The 26,538-nt window shown below is 33.7% G+C and overlaps 1 protein-coding gene across 1 annotated transcript; it reads left to right on the top strand.

The window, feature by feature from the left end:
- Window positions 1-218: 218 nt before the first annotated feature.
- Window positions 219-19,031, top strand: LOC134725989 (L-xylulose reductase-like). Its single transcript, XM_063590338.1, has 7 exons — window positions 219-342; window positions 3,567-3,664; window positions 5,006-5,160; window positions 6,883-6,925; window positions 9,849-10,013; window positions 16,320-16,428; window positions 18,878-19,031. Exons 1-7 carry the CDS (start codon window positions 291-293, stop codon window positions 18,979-18,981), a joined length of 726 nt encoding a protein of 241 aa, XP_063446408.1. The 5' UTR covers window positions 219-290; the 3' UTR covers window positions 18,982-19,031.
- Window positions 19,032-26,538: the final 7,507 nt, after the last annotated feature.

Raw genomic sequence — 26,538 nt, forward strand, 5'->3', positions numbered from 1 at the left:
TAAAGTTTTTTATAGGTTTGGAGTTATTACTTTGTTGTACTAGTTAGAACAAAATTTGTTTGTGACAATTTCTAATTTTTCTATAATAACTATATAAATAACCAGAGAAAAAATTAGAATAAACATACTTATATACTCACACCACATCTTCCTATATCTATTATATAATTTAACTCAGGGACATTGTTACGTCTAATGATTTTGTTTTACTGCCATGATTGTGGAGCATGCGTGTGACTGAAACATATAATTCGCTGCGTTTACAAGTTGAACTTCGATAAGTCATCAAAATGGAGTACAAACTTGATGGCAAAAGAGCTCTCGTTACAGGGGCTGGAAAAGGTTTGTGAATACACTACTTAGTTTTGGAATATGATTATATATTATATAATTTTGGTCCTCAATGCTCTTCAATTTCGCGCGTCACTTTTGTAGACGAAACGCCCGTCTGTCGCATATACAAAATATCAATCCTAGTAGCTATGATGAGTTTATTTACAGGAACATAAAGACCGTGAAATGTATGTGTATATACAATATTCGATTGCTTATTATACTGAAATACAACGGGAATCGCAAAAGGTTTATAAAGAGTTACAAAGGGCTATGAGATATGAACAATTGTTTAATCCTAGGCATAACACATTTGCTGGTTTCTGAGTATGGCAAATATTTTTGAACTAGCTTTTAGTAACTGTGAGTAATCTTAAATGGGATTTTGTTTTGTGTTTTTTGTTGTTACTTTTTATTTGGTATTACTGTTGCATCGTTTTGACATTGTGGTGGAGGATTTTACGTTTGCAAGAATGTTTGGCTCAAGTGCATTCTTTGGGTGACTGTTCCGGGTCGGAAATTCACAGTTCTGTGGATGTTAAAAGTTGCTTTCTGTCATATATTTTATCGTTTATAGTTTTTTCATAGGAAAGGACTTTGGTTTTCTCTTATAGGTTGTTTAACATTTGTCGCGTCGGGACCTTTTGTTGTTGTGAAAGAAAAGGTCAATTGAACCATTCCTTACTTATCTATGCCTATGGTCTCTATGTTATTATATGCTGATGTTATTGCATTGATTGCACCTGCTGCAGAGAAACTGCAAAAGCAGTTGGATATTTTAAACAAGTGGTGTGAAAAGTGGAGATTAACTCTAGATAAAAACAAAACCAAAATTATTCATTTTAGAAATAAATCAAAACTAAGAAGTAATTTTTTAAATGTGGTGAACGTTGTCTTGAATATAGCTTGTTATAAATATCTTGGTGTACTTTTGAATGAATTTTCAGATTATTCTATAATTTCCAAAGAATTGTATAAATCAGCTAAAAGGTAAAATCACAAAAATACTGAACTCAGAGGAAAATCAATTTGGAAAGTCCATAATCACATGGCAAAATCAAAAAACAAAACGCATCAAAAACGAATGGACAAGAACTGTCATACTCCTGACTTGGTACAGGCATTTTCAAATGTAGAAAATGGTGGATTAAACCTGGTTCTATAGCGCTAACCCTCTCACTTTAATAACAGTCTCGTCAAATTCCGCTACATTTACATGATGCGTTAAATAAACAGTCACAATTAAAAAAATAGTCAAAATATGGGTACATCAGTCATCATCGTATAACAATTTAACAGGACACAAACACATCTACTATCTACGAACACATGGATTGATTTGAGTGTCTGACGTCAGAAAAATTATATACGTCACATAAATTTGTCGTTCAATGTGCATACAATAGTTATCAAAAGTACCAGGATTATAAACAATTTTAAAATTTACATAGGCAATGAACGCATACAGGGTTAAAAAATCAAAAGTATGTAAGAATAAATTACAGAAATAGACCGAGATTCACACTAGTCCAAAAGTTATACATAGAATTTATGAGAATCCAAAACTTTTAAAAGGAACAATTTAACAGGACACAAAAACCTATCTACGAACACATGGATTGATTTGATTGTTTGACGTCAGAAAAATTATATACGTCACATAAATTTGTCGTTCAATTTGCATACAAACAATTTTAAAATTTACATAGGCAATGTACGCATACAGGGTTAAAAAATCAAAAGTATGTAAGAATAAATTACAGAAATAGCCCGAGATTCAAACTAGTCCAAAAGTTATACATAGAATTTATGAGAATCCAAAACTTTTAAAAGGAACAATTTAACATGACACAAAAACATCTACTGTCTAAGAACACATGGATTGATTTGAGTGTCTGACGTCAGAAAAATTATATACGTCACATAAATTTGTCGTTCAATGTGCATACAAACAATTTTAAAATTTTCATAGGCAATGTACGCATACAGGGTTAAAAAATCAAAAGAGCTCTAATAGAGCTCTTGGTGTTATTAAAGCAAAATTTTGTAAAACTGGTGGTATGAATTTTGATGTATTTACTAAATTATATGACACTTTAGTCAAACCAATTTTTACATATGCTTCCGGTGTATGGGGCATTAATATACATAATTGTATAAATAATTTGCAAACCAATGCTTTTAATTTTATCTTAGGCTTAAGCAAAAGAAGCAGCAACTAAGCTGCTAGAGGTGATATGGTTTTTTTTTATCAGGTAATGCACTACTAAAAGTTGAAGTTTTTAAATTATGGAATCGTCTTAAAAGAGGGACGAAAGATACCAAAGGGACAGTCAATGTGACAATACCAGTAATAAATGTAAAAAGGTTCATACCTGGGCGATCAGAAGAAAATCGTCATGGGATTATAGAGTTTTACAGTTAGCTCGAAAATATAGTTTGATTATAAATGAAGAAGATGAAATTAATATGAGTAATGTATGGGACTCTACAAACTTTTGAAAAAGAATCTTGGCACCATGAATTATGGAATTATAAAAATAATATCAATGGTAATAAATTAAGATTTTATAGATTGTTTAAAACTTGTATTTGGTACGGAGCCTTATGTAAAGGTAGTTAATAATAGATGCCACCGACGTATTATGTCACTATTTAGAGTTCGTTACAACTTAAAGTTGAAACAGGTCGATATGCTAGACCACCAGAACCTCTACAAGACCGTTTATGTATTTTTTGTGATAGTTGCCAAATTGAAGATGAAAAACACTTTATTTTTAATTGTTGTTTTTACTCTGATATCAGACATGAATTATATGCCAAAGCCTGTCTTTAAAATGTTGATTTTGAGTATTTATGCGATATTGTAAAACTTCGTTATCTTATGTGTAATGATAATATGGTTCCTCTTTTAGCTAGTTCCCTTTATCATATGTTTTATCGACGAAAACATGTCATCTAGAAATTATATATGTTTTTTTTTATTTTATTTTTTTATTTACGAAACACTTTTTAGATGTAACAAAGCTGTCCTTTTATGTATGTATTATATGTTTGTTTTAATGATAGTGTCTGATAAGTCGTTTTCGGCTTGCATCCTTTTACTTAAATGTTAGGTTCTTATGACTTTATGTATATATATATATTTATATTGTAATGGATGGTGACACTTTAACAAAAACAATCTTAGCTTATCTAATCTTTTTCTATATATAAGTGTTTTCTTTTTTTAGGAATCGGTCGAGGAATCGCCAAAAGAATAGCTGAATGTGGTGCTGAAACTTTCGCACTAAGTAGGACACAAGAAGACCTTGATAGTCTGAAAGCAGAGGTAAATACAGTTCATAAATATTCATTTTAAGTAGGACACAATTAGAATATAACAGTTATTGTTGTTGTCCTTTCGATTGATATGTTTGAGCTTTTGATTTTAACATTTGTTTTGGGACTTTCCATGTTGTATTTTCCTCGGAGTTCAGTATTTTTGAAGCAGAAGTCTGAAAACAGAGGTTAAAAAAGTACACACTCAAAAACATTTATTCTAAGTAGTACACACGAAGACCTTCATAGTCTGAATACAGAGGTAATATTCATTAATATTCACACTAAGTTATGCACTAGAAGACTTAGTGGGAGAGGTGTCTCATTGGTTTCACATCTTCTGATATCTACTTGATAGTCTGAAAGCAAACACAAATACATTCACATTAGTTAGGACACAAGATGACCTGCATATTCTGAAAGCAGAATTAATATACATAAAATGCACACTTAATAGGACACAAGAAGACGTTGATAAAATGAAAAGCAGTTTCATACTCAGAGGTTAATAGTTAGCAAAGGTACCATGCTTATAATATGCAAAGATATCTCAGAAGAAATACAGATAGTGTGGCATAAGAGTTAATGTACATGGCTTGAAATGAGGGCTAATGTACAGAAAGCCTTAAATCAGAGATAATATATGACAGCCTATCATTACGAGAGGGTCACTCTCACGTCAAAATTTAGGTGCTAAGTAACCTATCATTATACAAGTCGGTAAGCAGAACTTTAAATTCAATCATACTGATTTTTGGATACTAAGTGCACGAAATGACGTTGATTGTACAATATGGTGCCGATGGAGATTTCATGCGACGCATATCAGCCTCCCGTAACCACACACACAAACACATGTACACACACCAATCTAGGTTATATTTCAGCCTCCTGTAAACACACACACACACTCACATATCTAGGTTAAATTTCATCATTATTGACTTGTCCGAATCTTGAAGAAAAGGTGACTTAAAATTGTATCAAGTGGTATGAGGATAAATCTCATAAAGAGCATACATTTCAGATCATCAATTAGACGTGTCTCTTTCCAAATACAGGGGGAATGTTAAGTAGCAAATTGCAATCAATGTAATAGCATAACTAAAATCATACCACAAAAGATGAAAAATGGCATTTAAAATTAGTAAAAGCACACACCATGAGTTTCACCCTCAATAGACTCATACTTCAATATTTTGCTTGGTACATCATTGCTCTGTTGATTACAGGTACCAAATAACAACATAATTAACGTGGACCTACAAGACTGGGATAAAACAAGAGAGGAAGTCAGTAAGATTGGTCACATAGAACTACTGGTTAACAATGCTGGTGTTCTCTATTTTAGGTACCCAATATCAACATAATTAACATAGACTTACAAGACTGGGATAAAACAAGAGAGGAAGTTAGTAAGATTGGTCATATAGACTTACTGGTCAATAATGCTGGTGTTGGCAGTGTATTTCCATTCCTCGACATACCAAAAGAAGAGATAGATAGGTGAAAATATATACAGAAATAATTACTTTACAGTCTTCATGCATACAGATATTTGTTCTGTGTGTTTGTGCAGTTTTGATTTCTTTACAGTCTTCATACAGATATTTGTTCTGCCTGTTTGTGCAGTTTTGATTTCTTTACAGTCTTCATACAGATATTTGTTCTGCCTGTTTGTGCAGTTTTGATTTCTTTACAGTCTTCATACAGATATGTGTTCTGTCTGTTTGTGCAGTTTTGATTTCTTTACAGTCTTCATACAGATATTTGTTCTGCCTGTTTGTGCAGTTTTGATTTCTTTACAGTCTTCATACAGATATTTGTTCTGTGTGTTTGTGCAGTTTTGATTTCTTTACAGTCTTCATACAGATATTTGTTCTGCCTGTTTGTGCAGTTTTGATTACTTTACAGTCTTCATTCAGATATGTGTTCTGTCTGTTTGTGCAGTTTTGATTTCTTTACAGTCTTCATACAGATATTTGTTCTGCCTGTTTGTGCAGTTTTGATTTCTTTACAGTCTTCATACAGATATTTGTTCTGCCTGTTTGTGCAGTTTTGATTTCTTTACAGTCTTCATACAGATATTTGTTCTGCCTGTTTGTGCAGTTTTGATTACTTTACAGTCTTCATACAGATATTTGTTCTGCCTGTTTGTGCAGTTTTGATTACTTTACAGTCTTCATACAGATATTTGTTCTGTCTGTTTGTGCAGTTTGATAACTTCGATGAAGAAAACAGGAAACTGTATGCCATACCCGTAGCCAGGGGGGGTTCGAGGGGTTCGGACGAACCCCCCCTTGAAAATTAATAAGCACTGTTAAAGTCGATGTTCTGTTCGAATTGTGACTGTTAAAGTCGAGTTTGTGAGTCAAACGAACCCCCCTTCGGAAATTCCTGGCTACGGGCCTGTATGCATTAGATCTCTCTGGAAGCCCCCATGATTTTATTTAGAAAACAAGCAGCATGATTTATATCAAAACAATTTATTAATGTATTACAGCATAACATAAGAACAAAGTATAACAATCATTGAAAACGACTTCATTCATCAAATTGATACAAAAAACAAAAACCTCTAACAAAAAACAGCGTTGACGTTGAAGGGTATTTATAAATTCCTAACAAGACACAGTATCCATGTTTAGCTATATTAAACACACTGTCCTAAGTGTAAAAAAAGTTGTAGTACGCATGTATATATGACAAACTGTTTCATATCTCTGAAAACGAGCAACATTTACCAACACTAACTGGGAGTGATATAAGGTACTCCGTAATGTACAGCAAAACCTGCTTTATATGTAATCCTTACAAAATAAAAACATAACAACATGCCAAATAAAACAAAACAAACATAAGAAATTATAAATAGAGCCTACACATTTCCCAATCATTGTCAATCTTAAATAAGGGGATGGACAAGACGCCCCCAACTCCCACTTTCTTTCCCCTTACTTCTAGACGAAAATCAATAAATTTTCGCCAAAATATCCCAATAACTACCTCTCTTATTTCACTTTCCACCCCTAACTTCCCCATTACTCCTGCTTCCCTCCAACTGACTCCAGCTTCCCTTATCCCTATGACCCCATCCTAAAGATAATGATAGTTTAAGGTAAAATGGTATAGGCTACTTTATCTACAATCCTTTTGCTTTCAATTTTATATTCTGTCATTGATACTGATATTGATTCTCAGTTAGAATTCATTTCCGCATTGTTTCAGGTTGTATGATATCAACGTAAAAGCAGTGTTCAATGTTTCGCAGGTAATTATTATGACCCGCAAACGATAATTTCCATTTCCAGGGCTATTCGTAAGTTCATTTGGCTGTACCGTATCAGATTAAAGTGTTGTTCGTATCAACTTGAAGATTAATACTAATGTTAATTATGACTTGACACTTTTGAATTGAAACTTAATGTGCTTTATGTTTTGAATACTACCAGGACTCGATATCATTACGTATTATGTTGTTGTTTTATATCTGTTACTTCCTAAAGAAAGTTATATGTAATATGTTTACTAATGAGATACGGCACACGGCGTATGCAAAACAAATTATTTTACATTGTCTTATCGGGCCTTTTATAGCTGACTATGCGGTATGGGCTTTGCTCATTGATGAAGGCCGTACGCTGACCTATAGTTGTTAATTTTTGTGTCATTTTGGTCTTTTGTGGATAGTTGTCTCAATACTATGTGAACGAAGCACACGTCGTACACGAAACAATACTGTGTGGACGTGGCTCACGCCGTACACCAACCAATACTATGTGAACGAAGCACACAGCGTACACCAAACAATACTGTGTGGATGTGGCTCACGCCGTACACCAACCAATACTATGTGAACGAAGCACACACCGTACAACAAACAATAATGTGTGTGCTTATCACACGCCGTACACCAACCAATACTATGTGAACGAAGCACACACAATACACCAAACAATACTACATGTGTGGGTGTCACACGCCGTACACCAACCAATACTATGTGAACGAAGCACACACCGTACACAAAACAATACTGTGTGGACGTGTCACACGCCGTACACCAAACAATCATATGTGAACGTGGATAGAAGATATATTATTTTTTACATTTCATCTACCTTTTTTCATTTATATACATATTTTCTTATTCTTTCAATAAGAGTAATCGTTAAACTAATTTCAAATCTTTTTTATTACTTAGTCCATGTAAGTGACATTTATAAATAATAGCAGAATTTGGGTGTTCGTCAATTAGGCAGCAAATAAACTACAAAAACAACTTATGAGTTGTATGGGTCAACATTAAGACTTTGAAAATTGACATATTATGACTGTATATACATATTATACAAGAAAGTAGTATTCATAACTTGCTGTTGTATATTTATTATACATAGGCGGCAGATCCAATCTCCCATACAGACAGAGTTATCGTCCTTTACTCCTCAATCTCTGTATGGGAGATTGCGGCAGATCAGAATAAACAATGTCATAAAAATCAAATGTGTTGTATATGATTGTCAATGAGACAATTACATTAGCGGTGAAGCTATTGATCACTGTACGATCTACAACAATGATGAAAATCCAAAATATATATAACTTTACCAAAAAAGTCTCAAAGCCTGTTTTAAGCTCTAAAGGGACTAGAAATCCTCAAGTCCTTGTATTGGTACTTTTCTTCATTTATTTGATCATTGTATTAAACCTATAATTTTATATGGTTGTGAGAACTGGGGCACTATTAATATAACCCCTAAGAGAAAATTATCATCTCTCTTTGATATATTTAAGGACTGTGAGTCTGAAAAACTTCACCATAAATTTTGTAAATATATCCTTGGTGTTACTAAATTGTGCACTAATATAGGAGTTCTTACAGAACTAGGAAGATATCCTCTTTACATAGACATGTTAAAACAAATCTTCATGTATTGGCACAGACTTGAGAATTCCCCATCAAACCTACTGAATAATGCATATAAGGAGTATATGCATTTACATAACTTAAACAAAGGTAATAATTCCTGGTACACTAATATACTCTTTTATGGGGAAAAGTTAAACTTTAATTTGGCTTATTGTAAAACCCTCAGTAAATATAAATTTAAAAAATCTCTTAAACAATGTCTCCGAAACAGTTTTCTTGAGACTTGGAAAGTAACCAGAGATTCTTATTTACAGGATAAAGGTAAATTGAGTACTTATTTCAAATTTAAATTTTCATTTGGTAAAGAAACCTATCTTTCCTCTATGAATAATGGCAATTGTCAAATTCTTAATAAAAGGTTAAGTAATCACATATTAAGAGTTGAAACTGGTCGTCATGAACGCAGGGTAAATATGTCAGGTAAATTAGAGAGTATTCCAAGATGTGAAAGACTTTGTCAATATTGTAATTTGAATGTGACTGAGGATGAACACCATGTTTTGTTGCAATGTCCTCTATATCTAACTTCAAGAACCATTTTACTTGATGATTTATTTATGGAATATCCAAAACTAAGAATACTTAATTCGCAAAACCTATGTATATGGATTATGACAAATGATGATGATAATTTTATTGAAAAATTTTGCAAATTTTTAACTTCAAACTTAGAAGTTAGAAATAATACTGTCAAGTGAATTAATACAGGTTTTAATGATAATATTTTGTGAAGAGTTATCTTTCTTTTGCTGAACTGACAATGTCATATATATATGTACTATTCTTTTGTTTTTATATGAATTATATTATAATGTTTAATTTCATATTATTTCTAAACATGTATTTATGTTTTGTCTATTATCATTTATTTGTTTGTAATTCATATGCCTATGAGGGCCCTTTGATTAGGAAATAAACATATTTGATTTGATTTGATTTGATATAGTCATCAACAAAGGTCAAGCTACTTCACTGTAATTTACGGTAGATTTACGTTTTAAGTTTCTATACTCGAAAACATCTTCGAAAAGCAGAAAACTCCCTTCCCCTCCTTCCAAAAAAGTTTACCGACAGTATGTCTGATTTTACATCTTTTACATGCTCTTACTTTACCGAGTACAAGGATGTCCTACACCAGAGCGGTAACCTATAGAAAATCATAAATAACAGAGTCAAAAGTTGGTACTATGAAAATAGTATATTTAGAGTATATAAAACGACCAAAAGGGGGTTGGGAACTAAGATTCTATTCTTGTTGTAGGTAATTGCCAAGCGCATGATAGAAAAGGGGGATGGCGGCTCTATAGTGAATATTTCCAGTATACTATCAAGGACAGCTCAGCCTAATACCAGCGCTTATTCTTCTACAAAAGGTGCCATCGATAATATGACCAGATGTATGGCTCTAGAACTTGGACCCCATAATGTAAGCTCAATAACTGTAGTATGGCTCTAGAACTTGGACCCCATAATGTAAGCTCAATAACTGTAGTATGGCTCTAGAACTTGGACCCCATAATGTAAGCTCAATAACTGTAGAACTGACTGTGTGTTTTATACAGCAAAAACAATTATAATAGAAATAAGGTGTTATAATGTTTTACATCCGACGGGGCACATTGAGGTGGGGTTTTTCCTAGTCTAAGAGTAATATATATATTTGAAAACAAGGGTTACATGAAAACAACATGTTTTCAAGGGAGTCAATTTGTTGACTCATTAGATTTTCTGTAATCTTATTATTCAATAACCATTCATTCCAGCTAAATACAGATATATTTTTTTAACCCATTTCAGAATTGAAACGGAAAATTAAAGATTAAAATATAGATTATAGTAAAAATTAATGCTTTAAGTAGATTTTATAATATAGGAAATATTGGAACTCTTTCATCAAAAGGGATTGGAACGGGATTCTGTATATTCACATGCTCTGTATTTCTGTCCCTTCTCTTTAATTTTCAAACCCAAATGGTTTGACAAAACAATTATTGTAAACAGTAAATAGTGACGAGGGCACTAGCAAACATTTGATTTAGGCAAACTTAAGTAAGAGAATGAAATCGAAAAGTTAATCATAATTGAGAAAGGAAATGGGGAATGTGTCAATGCGACAACAACCTGATTATAGAGCAGTCAACAGCCGAAGGCCACCAATGCGTCTTCAATATATCGAGAAACTCCCGCACCCGGATGCGTCCTTAAGATGGGCCCTTAAAATATGTATACTAGTTCAGTGATAATGGACGTCATACTAAACTCCGAATTATACACAAGAAACTAAAACTAAAAATAATACAAGACTAAAAAGGCCAGAAGCTCCTGACTTGGGACAGGCGCAAAATTGCGGCGGGGTTTAACATGTTTATGAGATCTCAAATTTCCCCCTTTACCTCTAGCCGATGTAGAAAAGTAAACGCATAACAATACGCACATTAAAATTCAGTTCAAGAGAAGCCCGAGTCCGATGTCAGAAGATATAACAAAAGAAAATAAACAAACTGACAATAATACATAAATAACAACAGACTACTAGCAGTTACCTGACATGCCAGCTCCAGACCTCAATTAAACTCATTGAAAGATTATGTCTTCATCATATGAATATCAGGCAAAATCCCTCCCGTTAGGGGTTTAGTATCATACTACCATAAAATATATGAGAAGAACATAACCTGTATCATGCCAACAACTGTGGTTTTTTTTAAATAAATGTGTTTAGTTCCGATGCAGAGACCCTATAAGTAATCAATAGTAATACCAAAATATCCAATCGTTAATGACCCGACAACAGTATCGTAACTATATCCTTTCTTGATAAGTCTGTTTAAAGGTTTCGTAAGCCTTTGAGGTGAATACTGACATTTTTGTGCTTTGTAAAGAATATTACCATAAAAGATTGGATGTGAAATACCTGAACGAATAAGATGTATGCATATTGAGTTATATTTACGAATTATTTTCTTTTACCGATGATAGAATTTAGTAAATGTTTTGACTAGTTTGTGATATAAAAAACGCTGAGTAATAGTTTTTCAGTAGTACATTAAAGGAGTATGTTCGATAAGGTCCTAAAATGGCCCCCTGTTTTAGCGTAAATTTCAAATTCAGATTTATCGACCAATATCACGATAAATTACAGCTAATACATTGACTAGCTAGAATATAAACCATTTTGTTGAAAATTTTACGTTTCTGCGTTTCATTATGTCGTCACAAATTGTACTCATATTGATTTTTCACGAAAAAATCAATACAAATGGGTAAATTTCCATAGATTATTGGACAGGAAACATAGAGCGCATACGTCGACAACAGAGATCTTTTAAACTAATGTTTGTGAAGACATTTAACATGTCTTCTTTGAATCTTAAGCTTGTTGACGCCTGCGCTCTATGTTTCCTTGTCCTTCATTTGGTTGAAATCTAGCTGATTTTGTCAAATTTCACCAAAATCCCTTATTTTGACCTATTTTAGATGTAAAAATCAACGTGTTAGAATTAAACTTGGACAAAAGCAGTTATGTTTAACTTTCTAACATGTCTTTCACACAGTGTGGGAACGGAACTGTACGGTTTTCTAATAATTTGGTCATTCGGGAGACTGTCAAGCGGTGCTCCGACATTCGAAAAATAACAAGTTGCTTGATGGAAACTTTGGCGAACTCTTATGTTCCTATATAACGTTTCTGCTTCAAGTTTTGATAGCTAAAACATTCTTTATGTAAATATGAACCAATAAAATAATAAGAAAGATATATGCATCGAAACGTTTTCCTTAGAATGGTGGAGCTCCGTGTAAAACAATCAAAATGGTCACACAACAGCGATCAAAAATGTCAAATAAACATCGAAAAATCAATGTTTGCTACCTGGATTTTCACATGTACCTTTTCTGAAATATAGTCTTACCTGTCTGAAAGTTTCAAAGCCATTGTCCCAGTAGAAATCCAAATATATTCATTTTCTCCATGTCGGATATTTTCATTGACTGTACAATCACTCGCAAGTTGACTGTAATATCACTCGGAGCCTTCCTGCACAATCACTCGGAGCTTTTCTTTTCATCGTTTGGCCAACTAGACTACTGTTATATGTCAGTTTGGTATGGCAAGTCGTTTGGTAAAGTTAACATACTTTTATGAGAGTTATCTCTCCTTAACCAGTCTTTGGTGTATTCATGCGGATTGCATTCCGTATTTGTATTATATGTTAGTTTATGTTGTTCTCTTGATTTATTGTTACTATACGATGTGGATGTGTTTATGACGAATATAGAACATTATTAACTTGAAATAGTTATATTATTTATGCCAGATTACTACATAAAACTACTCCGAAAGGAGGGTAACCTACTAAGCCTTCTTATGACTTCACGGCCCAGCTAGCAAGCAAGCTAGTCAATGCATTTTGTTGTAAAAGTTTCTAGTGGCATATTAGTCCAAATAATTATGACGTCTGGCAAAAAATAAAATAGCCTTGCCAGACGTCATAATTATTTGGACTAGTGGCATATGACTAATTATAACTCTTAAGTAGATAATGCTAAATAAAGGCAACAGTAGTATACCGCTGTTCAAAACTCATAAATCCATGGACAAAAAACAAAATCGGGTTAACAAACCAAAACCGAGGGAAACGCATTAAATATAACAACGACACAACACCGAAACGCAACACACACAGAAACGGACCAAGCATCAGACAAAACACCACGAGAATAACAATTATAACATGAAAACCAAATACATGAATTTGGGATAGACAAGTACCGTGCCACGTCTTATCTCAATATCTCAAAAATAAGAGAAAACACAAACGACTCAACGTTAAAATGCAACACACACAGAAACGAACAATAGTATAACAATGGCCATCTTCTTCTGCCACATTCATGATCAGTTTATGTTTTCCATGATACTTTTGTCATCTAAATATTTATTAAAACTACTGCAATCCAATACAATATATGTCTGGTATGATTTTTCTCTCCTTTTTCTGTTACGATTTTTGGTATTGTTATCGATTTTTGTTTTAACCTAAATTACACACTCAAAAGTGTTAATGATTTTTGAACGTTTTATTTGAATGGCTGCAGCCTGCATTAGCGGATCTGGTATGTGGGGAGAGGGAGTTTTTGGTGGTTGAAGCCTATTTTTTTTTTCGATTTTTATGGTGTTCCGTGGAAACGCGGGATCCGCACCTGGTCTGATATCGTCAATGATAGTATGATGATCCGATTATTCATCTGATTTTTATAGTTTGGTCTTGTGCTGTGATAGTTTTTGGGAGAAATGAGCGCACACAAACATTTTTACCCTTGCCAAATTCTTTATGTACCTGTTTTAAGTCAAGAGCTCGTAGTTCAGTGGTTGTCGTTGGTTCGTGTCTGTCATATATGTTTTTCGTAAATTGTTTTATTATGAATTAGGCCGTCAGTTAAATTCGAAAGGTATTGATTCTTATTTTTCTTTTCGGGACCTTTTATAGCCGACTATAATTGCTTAAATCCATTTATTTTTTAACTTTGACAATCATATCACATCTCCTTATTTTTATGTTGAAAATATAAATGTGGTTTGATAAAATGTTGTTTTCCCTAAATAAAAACAACTGTTTCGTTCGTTTGTCGGATGCTATAGTTGGGAATATTAAAAAGTTCCTGAATCGTGACATTGATATAAAAAAAAAATGTTGAAGAATTTTGTGTTTTCTCTGTCTTTCAGATAACAAGTCCTCTCCCATCCTTGATAAAATTTAATTTTACTGGAGCTTTTTCTACCAGTAGCTACATGTATAGCTTGTAATAAACAGACATCTCATTTGTAATTATACCACATCTTCTATTTTAATATCATGTTTATTGACATATACGTGTCTTTTCTTGGGTCAGTGGTTTGCTACCACAATTCCACATTCGAATTCCTTGTTATACCAAATTAAAAAGTGTTGGGTATGTGTAGATACACCATAAGAGAGGCTACATTTCACGATTAAGCTTTGCTTTGAAATTTAGTTCATCCTATGGTGTATCTACACATATAGCCAATCACTTTTTTATTTGGTAAATGACATTTGTCAAGTTTTCAACTGATATCACAGGAAAGAAAATGTGTTACAATGTAGTTTCTTGCTAAACGTGTGAGGAATCTTACATGACCATTTTCAATCTTCTGGTAAACCAATCAGAGGGTCGATATGGAACTGTGGTGTATGTGTCGATTCCCTCACACTTTTTCAAACAAACTATGGTACATATCAAGTTACAATATCCCGATCCTGTGCTGAAAAATTCTTTGTTGTATTGTTCAAATATGTATGTATTATTTTTCTAAAATTGCTGGTGAATAATACATTAAGTAAAATTAAAAATATGCCAATTAACTTTCCAGAGAATCTTTTCGGTATATATAAATATTTATTTTGTACGAGGATTATTTTCATTTTTATTTAAGATTAGATTCTTAACATATTTTGTACTGTCCTTTTCTTTTTGTCTTGTATACTTATTCAGTGGTTGTTTGTTTATGTGTTACATATTTTCGTTCATTTTTTGTACATAAATAAGCCGTTAGTTTTTTTAAGTCGTTTTACATTGTTATTTCGGGACATTTTAAAGATGCGGTATGGGCTTTATTCATTGTTGACGACCGTACGGTGACCTATAGTTGGTAATGTCTGTGTCATTTTGGTCTCTTGTGGATAGTTGTCTCTTTGGCAATCATACCACATCTTCTTTTTTATGTGTAGTGTACACGTTTTGTTTTTGTCTTTGATATAGTCACCTTAAAAGGGTTCCTTGATATAATCTTAATTGTCAAAATGACTGGTTTTGTGCTTATTTTCACTTCAAATACCATAGATGAACAAATAGGACAGCAATAAACAACCAATGCAATGCATATGCAATGTATTTAATAAATTTGGCCAAGCAATTCTACAGGAAAGCTCCAAGTGATTTACAGGAAGGCTCCGAGTGATATTACAGTCAACTTGCGAGCGATTGTACAGTCAATAAAAATATCCGACATGGAGAAAATGAATATATTTGGATTTCTACTGGGACAATGGCTTTGAAACTTTCAGACAGGTAAGACTATATATCAGAAAAGGTACATGTGAAAATCCAGGTAGCAAACAATGATTTTTCGATGTTTATTTGACATTTTTGATCACTGTTGTGTGACAATTTTTATCGTTTTACACGGAGCTCCACCATTCTAAGGAAAACGTTTCGATGCATATATCTTTCTTATTATTTTTCTAAAAATGAATCATTAACTATAGGAAATGAAAAATTATCTCTGTTATCATAAATGTTTGTATTAACATTTACATGTAGTAACGACATTATAGTCTTTGTTATTCAGTAATCACTGATTCGTAAATAACGTTGGTGGAATAAAACATGGACAAAAAGAACGACTTTAAAATATTTAAAATAAATGTACATGTGTACCATAAAACTGGATACCACCACACACCCTGAAAAAACATACGTTGAGAACGAAAACCAGTCTTTTTTTCGGGTAAATTGCAGTCAGGTATTTCAGCGTGAAACCGAAATTGAATAAACCAATTATTGAGTCAACTGGGTATATGTTCGCCAGAAAATTACAACAAAAATATATCTAATGACTTAACCAAAAAAAAAGAATAATAAATTACTTCATACTGTAGTATTGTATTTTCTTGCATTTTTTTGGCAATTCACTCTATTCCTTTCACCATAGATTCGGGTCAATTCAGTAAACCCAACTGTCGTAATGACGAAGATGGCGGAAGGACACGAGCATACAGTGACAAACTTACTCGAGAGAACACCGATGGGAAGGTTTGCTGGTATGTATACTAGGGTTTATACATTATGGGGAGGTTTGCTGGTATGTATACTAGGGTTTATACATTATGGGGAGGTTTGCTGGTAAGTATACTAGACAGAATACCTCATGGGAAGGTTTGCTGGTAAGTATACTAGACAGAATACCTCATGGGAAGGTTTGCTGGTAAGTGTACTAGACAGAATACCTCATGAGAAGGTTTGCTGGTAAGTATACTAGACAGAATACCTCATGGGAAGGTTTGCTGGTAAGTATACTAGACAGAATACCTCATGGGAAGGTTTGCTGGTAAGTATACTAGACAGAATACCTCATGAGAAGGTTTGCTGGTAAGTATACTAGACAGAATACCTCATGGGAAGGTTTGCTGGTAAGTATACTAGACAGAATACCTCATGAGAAGGTTTGCTGGTAAGTATACTAGACAGAATACCTCATGGGAAGGTTTGCTGGTAAGTATACTAGACAGAATACCTCATGGGAAGGTTTGCTGGTAAGTATACTAGACAGAATACCTCATGGGAAGGTTTGCTGGTAAGTATACTAGACAGAATACCTCATGGGAAGGTTTGCTGGTAAGTAGACTAGACAGAATACCTCATTGGAAGGTTTGCTGGTAAGTATACTAGACAGAATACCTCATGAGAAGGTTTGCTGGTAAGTATACTAGACAGAATACCTCATGAGAAGGTTTGCTGGTAAGTATACTAGACAGAATACCTCATGGGAAGGTTTGCTGGTAAGTGTACTAGACAGAATACCTCATGAGAAGGTTTGCTGGTAAGTATACTAGACAGAATACCTCATTGGAAGGTTTGCTGGTAAGTAGACTAGACAGAATACCTCATGGGAAGGTTTGCTGGTAAGTAGACTAGACAGAATACCTCATGGGAAGGTTTGCTGGTAAGTATACTAGACAGAATACCTCATGGGAAGGTTTGCTGGTAAGTATACTAGACAGAATACCTCATGGGAAGGTTTGCTGGTAAGTATACTAGACAGAATACCTCATGAAAAGGTTTGCTGGTAAGTATACTAGACAGAATACCTCATGGGAAGGTTTGCTGGTAAGTATACTAGACAGAATACCTCATGGGAAGGTTTGCTGGTAAGTAGACTAGACAGAATACCTCATGGGAAGGTTTGCTGGTAAGTATACTAGACAGAATACCTCATGGGAAGGTTTGCTGGTAAGTATACTAGACAGAATACCTCATGGGAAGGTTTGCTGGTAAGTATACTAGACAGAATACCTCATGGGAAGGGCGCTGGTAAGTATACTAGACAGAATACCTCATGGGAAGGTTTGCTGGTAAGTATACTAGACAGAATACCTCATGGGAAGGTTTGCTGGTAAGTATACTAGACAGAATACCTCATGAGAAGGTTTGCTGGTAAGTATACTAGACAGAATAACTCATGGGAAGGTTTGCTAGTAAGTATACTAGACCGAATACCTCATGGGAAGGTTTGCTGGTAAGTAGACTTGACAGAATACCTCATGGGAAGGTTTAATGGTAAGTATACTAGACAGAATACCTCATGAGAAGGTTTGCTGGTAAGTATACTAGACAGAATACCTCATGGGAAGGTTTGCTGGTAAGTATACTAGACAGAATACCTCATGGGAAGGTTTGCTAGTAAGTATACTAGACCGATTACCTCATGGGAAGGTTTGCTGGTTAGTAAACTAGACCGATTACCTCATTAGAAGGTTTGCTGGTAATTAAACTAGACCGAATGCCTTACGAAAAGGTTTGATGGTAAGTAGCTAGACCGAATACTTCATGGGAAGGTTTGCTGGTAAATAAATTAGACTGAATACCTCAAGGAAAGGTTTGCTGATAAGTATACTAGACGAATAACTCATGGGAAGGTCGCTGGTAAGTAGACTAGACAGAATACCTCAAAAGAGGGTTTGCTGGTAAGAAGACTAAACAGAATACCTCATGGGAAGGTTTGATGGTAAGTATAATAGACCGAATACCTCATTGAAAGATTAGGAAGTTTGTTGGTGAGTATACTAGACTAAATACCTCATGAGACGGTTTGCTGGTAAGTGAATTATATAGAATACTGAAAACTGTTTAACATAAAGAAACTATTAGTAGCACGCATGGTTTGTAGGGTTAGATCTTCAAGAAAGCAGCATAGTCGAATCTTTGAATTAACTTTTTTGGTTTTTGTGTTGAAGAAGTTGCCTTTAAGTAATATTTTTTTCCTTTTTTACTTGTGGTTTACGACCATTTTTGCTAGATAACAACTTTTTGTGTGGTTCATTTTGGCGACTTTTCGACACATTTAATTTAGTAACATTTTCAGATAATGAAGCTTCCGAAAAATCCGACACAATGTTTGTTTTCTTTTTTATGCACGAAACAAAATATTCTGAAATAAAAAAAACTATATTTATAGGTAATTTGAAGCTAATACTAGTATTTATATTGCAGACATAAAAGATGTTGTGAATGCCGTAGTATTCCTACTGAGTGACGAAAGTGGCATGATAAGTGGCGAATCTCTTCGTGTCGATGGAGGATTAGGAGTATACTGAACCTAGGCTATTCGTCCTGTATTGACGTAGAATAAATATGAATACAAATATATCTTCAGTTTTACTAATGGTGTTTGTTCTGTTTTGAAGGGAGATCTTATTTCTAGAATGAAATTGCCTTGAATCTAAGAGTCAAATATGTGTAGGTCCTAAATGAGAAAAACAAAAATAAAGTATAAATTGAAAATTGGTAAAATCGAATTTGAGTTTTTATACGAAGTGTTGAAATGGATAGCAATTATATGGTCATTTTTATGAATTTCCTGTTACAAATCTTTGAATTGTTTGAAAAAAACTAAGGATTTACTTATTCCAGGAATAGATTTGGCGTACTAATTTATACTCCTGGTACCCTTGATAACTATTTACACCACTGGGGCGATGTCACTGCTGATGGAAGTTTCATCCCATAGGGTATCACCAACCAACATCAGTGTTGACATGACTATCAATATTAGATTTAGAATTTTTCAAAAACTAAGGATTTTCTTATCCAAGGCATGGATATATACCAGTAGCCGTATTTGGCATTACTTTTTGGAATTTTGGATCCTAAATGCTCTTCAGCTTTGTACTTGTTTGGCTTCATAAATATTTTGATATGAACGTCACTGATGAGTCTTATGTAGACGAAACGCGCGTCTGGCGTACTTAATAATAATCCTGGTACCTTTGAACCTATATAATTACCTCAGCCATACTTGGCTCAATGTTTTGGAATTTTGGGTCATTAATGCTCTTCGACTTTGTACTTGTTTTGTTTATAATTCTTTTTTATCTGAGCGTTACTGGTGAGTCTTATGTAGACGAAACGCGCTTCTGACGTATTAAATTATAAAAATGGTATATTTGATAACTATTGACGGACACAACTATAACCATGTTTTCCCCCGTGCCAAATTTTCCAGTGGGACTGGATTTTTCTTGTCCTCCACTTCTCCTCCCAGAAAATGGCATTATCCTCCATTCAACCCTCAGCGATTTCCGTTACAATTAATTTTTCAAAGGGGCATAACTCGTTTGAAACATTTTATTAGCACTTATTTTCAAAAGTGTCAAAGACTTTGTTGATATTAACTTATGATCAGTTTAAAAAATACTTTTACACATGCAAGTGCTTACAACGCAATTTTCAATTTAAATCAATATTTCAACGGGGCATAACTCTTTCAAAAATAGTTGATAGGCACTGATTTTTTTATCTCGTCAAAAACATTGATGCAATAATGTAACTTTCATAAAAAAAATCTGGCAAGAATTGTACACATTAGAGCGCTCAAATGGTATTGTTCGATATATTTAATATTACATATCATCATGATCATACGTTTAACATAATTGATTGGCATCGATTTTCGAACTCGTCAAATAGTTATCAAAAGTACCAGGATTATAATTTAGTACGCCAGAATCGGGTTTCGTACAAATATTTATAAAGCGAAAGAAGTACAAAGTTGAAGAGCATTGAGGATTCAAAATTCCAAAAAGTTGTGCCAAATACGGCTAAGGTAATCTATGCCTGGGGTAAGAAAATCCTTAGTTTTTCGAAAAATTCAAAGTTTTGTAAACAGAAAATTTATAAAATTGACCACATTATTGATATTCATGTCAACACCGAAATATTGACTACTGGGCTGGTGATATCTTCGGGGACGAAACGTCCATCAGCAGTGGCATCGACCCAGTGGTGTAAATAGTGATCAAAAATACCAGGATTATAATTTAGTACGCCAGATGCGCGTTTCGTCTACATAAGACTCATCAGTCAAAAACATTTAAGATATAAACCAGTAGGTATCATATATATATATATATATTTATAAGGAACATAAAATTCTGAAAAGAATTTCACACATGAGAGCATTAAAGATTAAGTTCCAAGGGCCGCAATTTGTTTTTTTAAATAATTGATCGTAACAGAAGTTTGAACTCATCTAAGACATTGCTGATATGAAGCTGGCGTCAAACTTTCAAAAGAACTACCAACTTACTATGGAGCTTAACATCATGAGTCAAAATGATCACTTTGGCCTGAATAGTATTTCGTGACTTACCTTGTAAGTTTTGAACATTCAGCATGACATGTTTTATCTATATCTATTTATACATATATGAATTATTGTCTATACCAAACCAACAATGGCAATCTGAATCTGCCCAAGAGTTTTCATTTTTAGCTAATGTCTTCTGTTAAAACTTAGAATGGAAATGGGAATTATGTCGAGACAACAACACGAACAAAACAGCACAAAACAGCAGGCCATTAATGGGTCTTCAACTCATCGAGAAAATCACGCAACCGGAGGCGGGCTTCAGCTGATCTCTAAACAAACAATTGTACTAGTTCAGTGAATATGGACGTCTCACTAAACTTAGAAAATATAAATGAACTAAAATTAAAAAAACATACAATATTGATTTTGTGTTTCCATTGTATCATATGTCAAATGTATTCTTTCCGTGTGTGTGCACTAGTGTTAATATGTCTTTTGATTTTTTCTATGTTGTGATGTTACACTATTGTTTCAGATAAGGGTGCATGCATGTACCTATTTAAACGTTTAAACTCACTACAATTGTTGGCATCTGTCCCAAGCCAAGAATCGAATGTTCAGTAGTTGTCGTTTGTTGATGTGGTTCTCACGTTTTTCTCGTTTCTCTGCCCCATCGTTTGCATTGGTGTTTTCATATCTGAGTTGATACGTTAAGCACGTTCACACTATACGGACTTCATATACAGGAATGTACTCCTTACGCAGCAACTGCTCCAAAAACCTTGTGAGGAGGACAGATTAAAACTGACACTCCATAAATTTTATGAACTGGTTGATCCATACGGCATGTCTTTGTCTAAACTAACAAAGGAAATTTTTTCCACTTCTTAGATTGTATTTTATAATTTACGTCATCTGTTCTTTTAATTAAGTACCGAATCCGACCTATTCCCGAATATGACTGTTTTACTGAGTGTGAATCTGCATTTCTATAAGACGTGTCACGGTATTTGTTTAAACAACATTCATGTAGTTAGTTATGATGTTGTATCTGTAATTCTGATCGGATAATGTTAAATGTCTTATCGTTTGTAGTTGTGATTCAGTAAATCTATATTTTTTTTAATTTTCTATTCGTATGTAAAAGTAAAAGATAATCAATTACTACTAGCAAAATTCTATACTTATACTTTTGTAATTGCTATAAAATACATATAATACCATAATTACAAACCCGATCTTGAATTATATCATTTTTTTAGAAATTTACCTGTTACGTCATTTTTGTGGCGTCGATCCCGTCTTGTGACAGACAGATGGGATAATGCGTGGTTCTGTTGTGCTGTCCTACGTTGGTTAGTGGTTGGTCAGCACTTCGGTGTTGGCGTGAATATCAATTATATGTTAATTTTATAAATTTTCTGTTTGCAAAAGTATGAATTATTCTAAATAGTAAGGATTTTTTTATCCCAGTTCAGCCGTATTTGGCACATCATTTTGGAATTTTGGATCATTATTGCTCTTCAACTTTGTACCTTGTTAGTCTTTCTTACTATTTTGAACCGAGCGCCACTGATGAGTCTTATGTAGACGTCGTGTGCGTCTGGCGTATCAAATTATAAGCCTAGTACATGATAACTATAATAGCATGTCGAAATGTATTATTGTATTTTTGTGTATTTCTCTGTCCTGAATGTTCTTGCATTTATTTGAATTATAGTACTGGCATTTAGTTTTGTCATTTTAGTGTAATATTTAACATTGCTATAAAAGTGCGAAGTTTGGCTAGCCATAAAACCAGATCTTATAGTTCGTTTCTGTGTGCGTTGTATTTTCATTTGTTTTTTGTTTAACTTAATTGTTTCTGTTGTTTCGTTGATTTTCTCATATAGATAATAGTTTTCCTATCGGAGGTCAGTCTTTTACTCCGGGCATCCGGGTTTCCTCCGCAAATAAAAACTAGTCGCCACAAAAAAGCCTAAATGCGGTGCTAAAAAGAGCCGTCAAAATACAAAAAAATCAAATCAGTCATTCTTATAGGTGATGAGTTTCTCTCGGTTTTAGTTTGTAAACCGGTTTTGTTTTCTCTCAATCGATTTATGACTTTCGAACAGTGGTATACTACAGTTGCCTCTATTTACAATAGTCATTTTTGAGCCCTTTATAGCTTGCTGTTAGGTTTAAGCAAAGACTCCGTGTTGCTGACCGTACTTTAAACTACATGTAAAGTCGTGAAGATTGATCGTACCTGCAGAAAGACTTCGAATTTACGTTTCTAGTTGCAACTTAATAAAGCATATATTCAACTGTGACACAGTGTTCCATGTCTCTGAAGAACAAGTAAGAGTAAGAACAAAAAATCCAAGGAGGAAAATATGCATGGAAGATCACGTGTCGGTAAAACAAAACTCCATGCGTGATCGTCAAGTCATAGTGTTCTAACAAATATTGAAGCAGTCCTGGTGGTAGATGTCATCACATAAATTTGAGTACTGAATAAAAATAAGTCAGAAAATAAGCAAGTTTTATTTGTGAGTGGAAGACTGTTGACTTATTTATATTAAACTGACAACAAACAGTTACAAAGACTATGATTTATTTTGACACCTTCCCTATTTGCTAGGATTCTGTGTCTTGTTGCCGAACTTCGTTAGGAGATATAAACTGTGTCTCTTTCCCCCAAAGAAATCATGTGTTTTGTATACACTGATATTTAAATCAATTTAATCACTCTCTTTTCCATACTGTTATTTATCAATTTAATCACTCTCTATTCCATACTGGTATTTATCAATTTAATCACTCACTATTCCACACTGATAGTTATCAATTTAATCACTTTCTGATCCATCATAACTTGATCCCCAACTAGTCCAGCGGATATCAGAATAATTGATCACTTTATGGTAAAAGCATGAAACTTGGCATAGTGAAAGATTAAGGGGTTTAGAAAAAATTCAGATATGGAGCCACGAAAAAAATTCCAATATGGCCGCCAAATTCAAGATGGCCGACATAAGTATAACATAATTCACTTGATGAAGTATTCCATTTTTAATGAGTTCAGAAGATGTCACAAACTTAAGGAAATACACTTAAGATATGTCAATTATTATTTTTTTAAAACTTATAATACAGAAATCATCAAAATGGCGTCCAAATTTAAAATGGCGGGTCAAAATGTCTAGTTTGACAGTATTCGTATGTATACACCATCATTGTGTGATAGAAAGTTACCAAATCCGTGAAACTGATCAAATTGATATCGACAAAGGCCTACAATGTATCATTAATACCTGGGTGCATAGATAATGTTTCCAAAATGGCGGCAATATTCAAAATGGTGCCGTTTAACATGTCAAAAATTTGACGTTTGTTATAAATATGGTATAAAAATAATTGAAAAATAATGGATCAATTATTTCAATAAAAGCACGTATAAACAAACATATTATTATTCACTGTAACAGGTGACATTAACTATGACATAAAAATGGCCGATACAACTCAAAATGGCGTCTTTGGCGAGTTCTTATTTTTCACAGTTACAGGTAATGAATGACCTTAGAAAATTTCACAATTTTCCTGAAATGAAAACAAAATTCAACATATGCAGTATTGAATCTGTGCAAAGAGTATTTATTTTTTAGAAATGAGATAAGAAATAAAGAAAAACTAACAAGTAACTATTTAACATAACAACAGATTAAAATTATAATTAAAATATGATACAAATGCAGGAAAATCAAAAGAAAGCATAGTCTCAATCAATTTCTCTTTCACAGTCCGGTAAGAAGTTGCATAATGCTGTGCATTTAAATGCTGCTTTCAAGAGTTTACATGCATGACATTGAAACTTCAGCAAGCACAGACCAGAATGGTACCATCAAGTTTTTGCCAACCAAATAAATCTGGTGATGACATACTTGGATTTGCAACTAAACAATTGCCCCAAATAACACTACCTTGGTAAGCTGCACGTTTCGTATGTTCAATGAAGAAGTGCATCTCGTCTTGGAGGAATATTGTCAATTGTTCTTGTCTTCTGCGTGAATAATATAATTTAGTACGCTACTCATTCACCATATTAGCTGTACTAGACCGATCATACAAAAGCACAACATATCGTTCTATTACTTTTAAACACTTTTAAAATTTCCACTTCATTTGAATTCTCAATAACCTGCAGAAATGCTTCTGACTTGTAAGTCCTCATATACGGACCATGTATCCAAAGCTGATTTCTAACCTTTCCCAGAAAAAGCTGAGACTGTGTCACAACCGGTAAATAAATGGAACAGATGAAATAATCTCAATTTCAATGGTCCTAGAGCAAGGCACACTCCATTAATTGAAATATATCGAAAGTTCTTTCCAGTGCCAAATCCTATCCACAGCTGTTCAGCCATTTGAATTCCCCTTTTAATTCAGCTGGGAATAAGGACATATCAATGGAAAGTTCTCCTTCAACTAATGGGATATCTGGTTCACTAATCTTAGTACAGCTGGTGGAAGATTTGAATAACTCTCTGGTAAAAGAGACACTCTCTTTGACTGGCATTTCAACATAGGTTCAGATTGGTCAAATGTTTGAACAACGCATTGAGCACCCTCTGAAATATGTTAGAATAAAGATATACCTGTACCATGGTATGAATCTTTTAACAAGATACTGCTTGGATTGTGATAAATGTTGTCTACAGCATATGAAGTAAATACATTTTGTAGTATATTGGTAGGGCAAACAAAACCTTCTTGGACACAACGACGACAAGTATCATTGGCCATGAAAGTTAAAATTTCTAACACTCGGTCGTAGTAGACAGACAGTCCAAGTTTAAAGAAAGTATCTACTAGATCATGTTTTCTTGTCTTACAGTGGATCATGATTCCCAAATAAGCTCAAATTGGAGGTTCACGATCTTTCATGTGACGGTTGGATAGTTTCTCTGTACAACTATAAATCAGAAGTTGTACTATTGTTAATGTCGACTGAGAATATGGACGATCCTGAATGTTGGGTCCAGACTGAATCATACTGACCAAAGAAAGCAATGACTGGGATACAGAAGCTTCATGAAAACCCTTTAGGAAGGTTCCTTTAAATTCTGAATTTGATGCAAAAATATATTTACGAACAAACCTAGCTGCTTTTGATATGTTTACAAACTCGTTTTCAAAGTCTTCTAAGCAGACTCTCTTCATTGCAGGACCAATGTCATCTTTGAAAGCAATAATGTTTTCAAGGCCTTGTTTGTAAGCATTTAAGTAAGGGAAATTAGATACAATTCTGTGTTCAGTCGTGTACTATTAAATCGAGATGAAACATCTGCACATATACATGTTATTCTTTCCGTATAAAGTTTACATAGATCTGACAACTTGTAAACACTTATGGTCTCATTGCATGACCTTGTTTCATTTATATAAGAGACTAGTTCTAAAAATGCAATACCATGGATTTGACTTTGATCCTTCTTAGATTCGACATTATCATTTTTCATTTCAATTCGAGATGCACGATTATATAAGGAAACTAAACATTTAAAGTGGTACTTTGCTT

Source organism: Mytilus trossulus, chromosome 7 (genome assembly GCF_036588685.1).
Source record: "Mytilus trossulus isolate FHL-02 chromosome 7, PNRI_Mtr1.1.1.hap1, whole genome shotgun sequence".
Classification (NCBI taxonomy): domain Eukaryota; kingdom Metazoa; phylum Mollusca; class Bivalvia; order Mytilida; family Mytilidae; genus Mytilus; species Mytilus trossulus.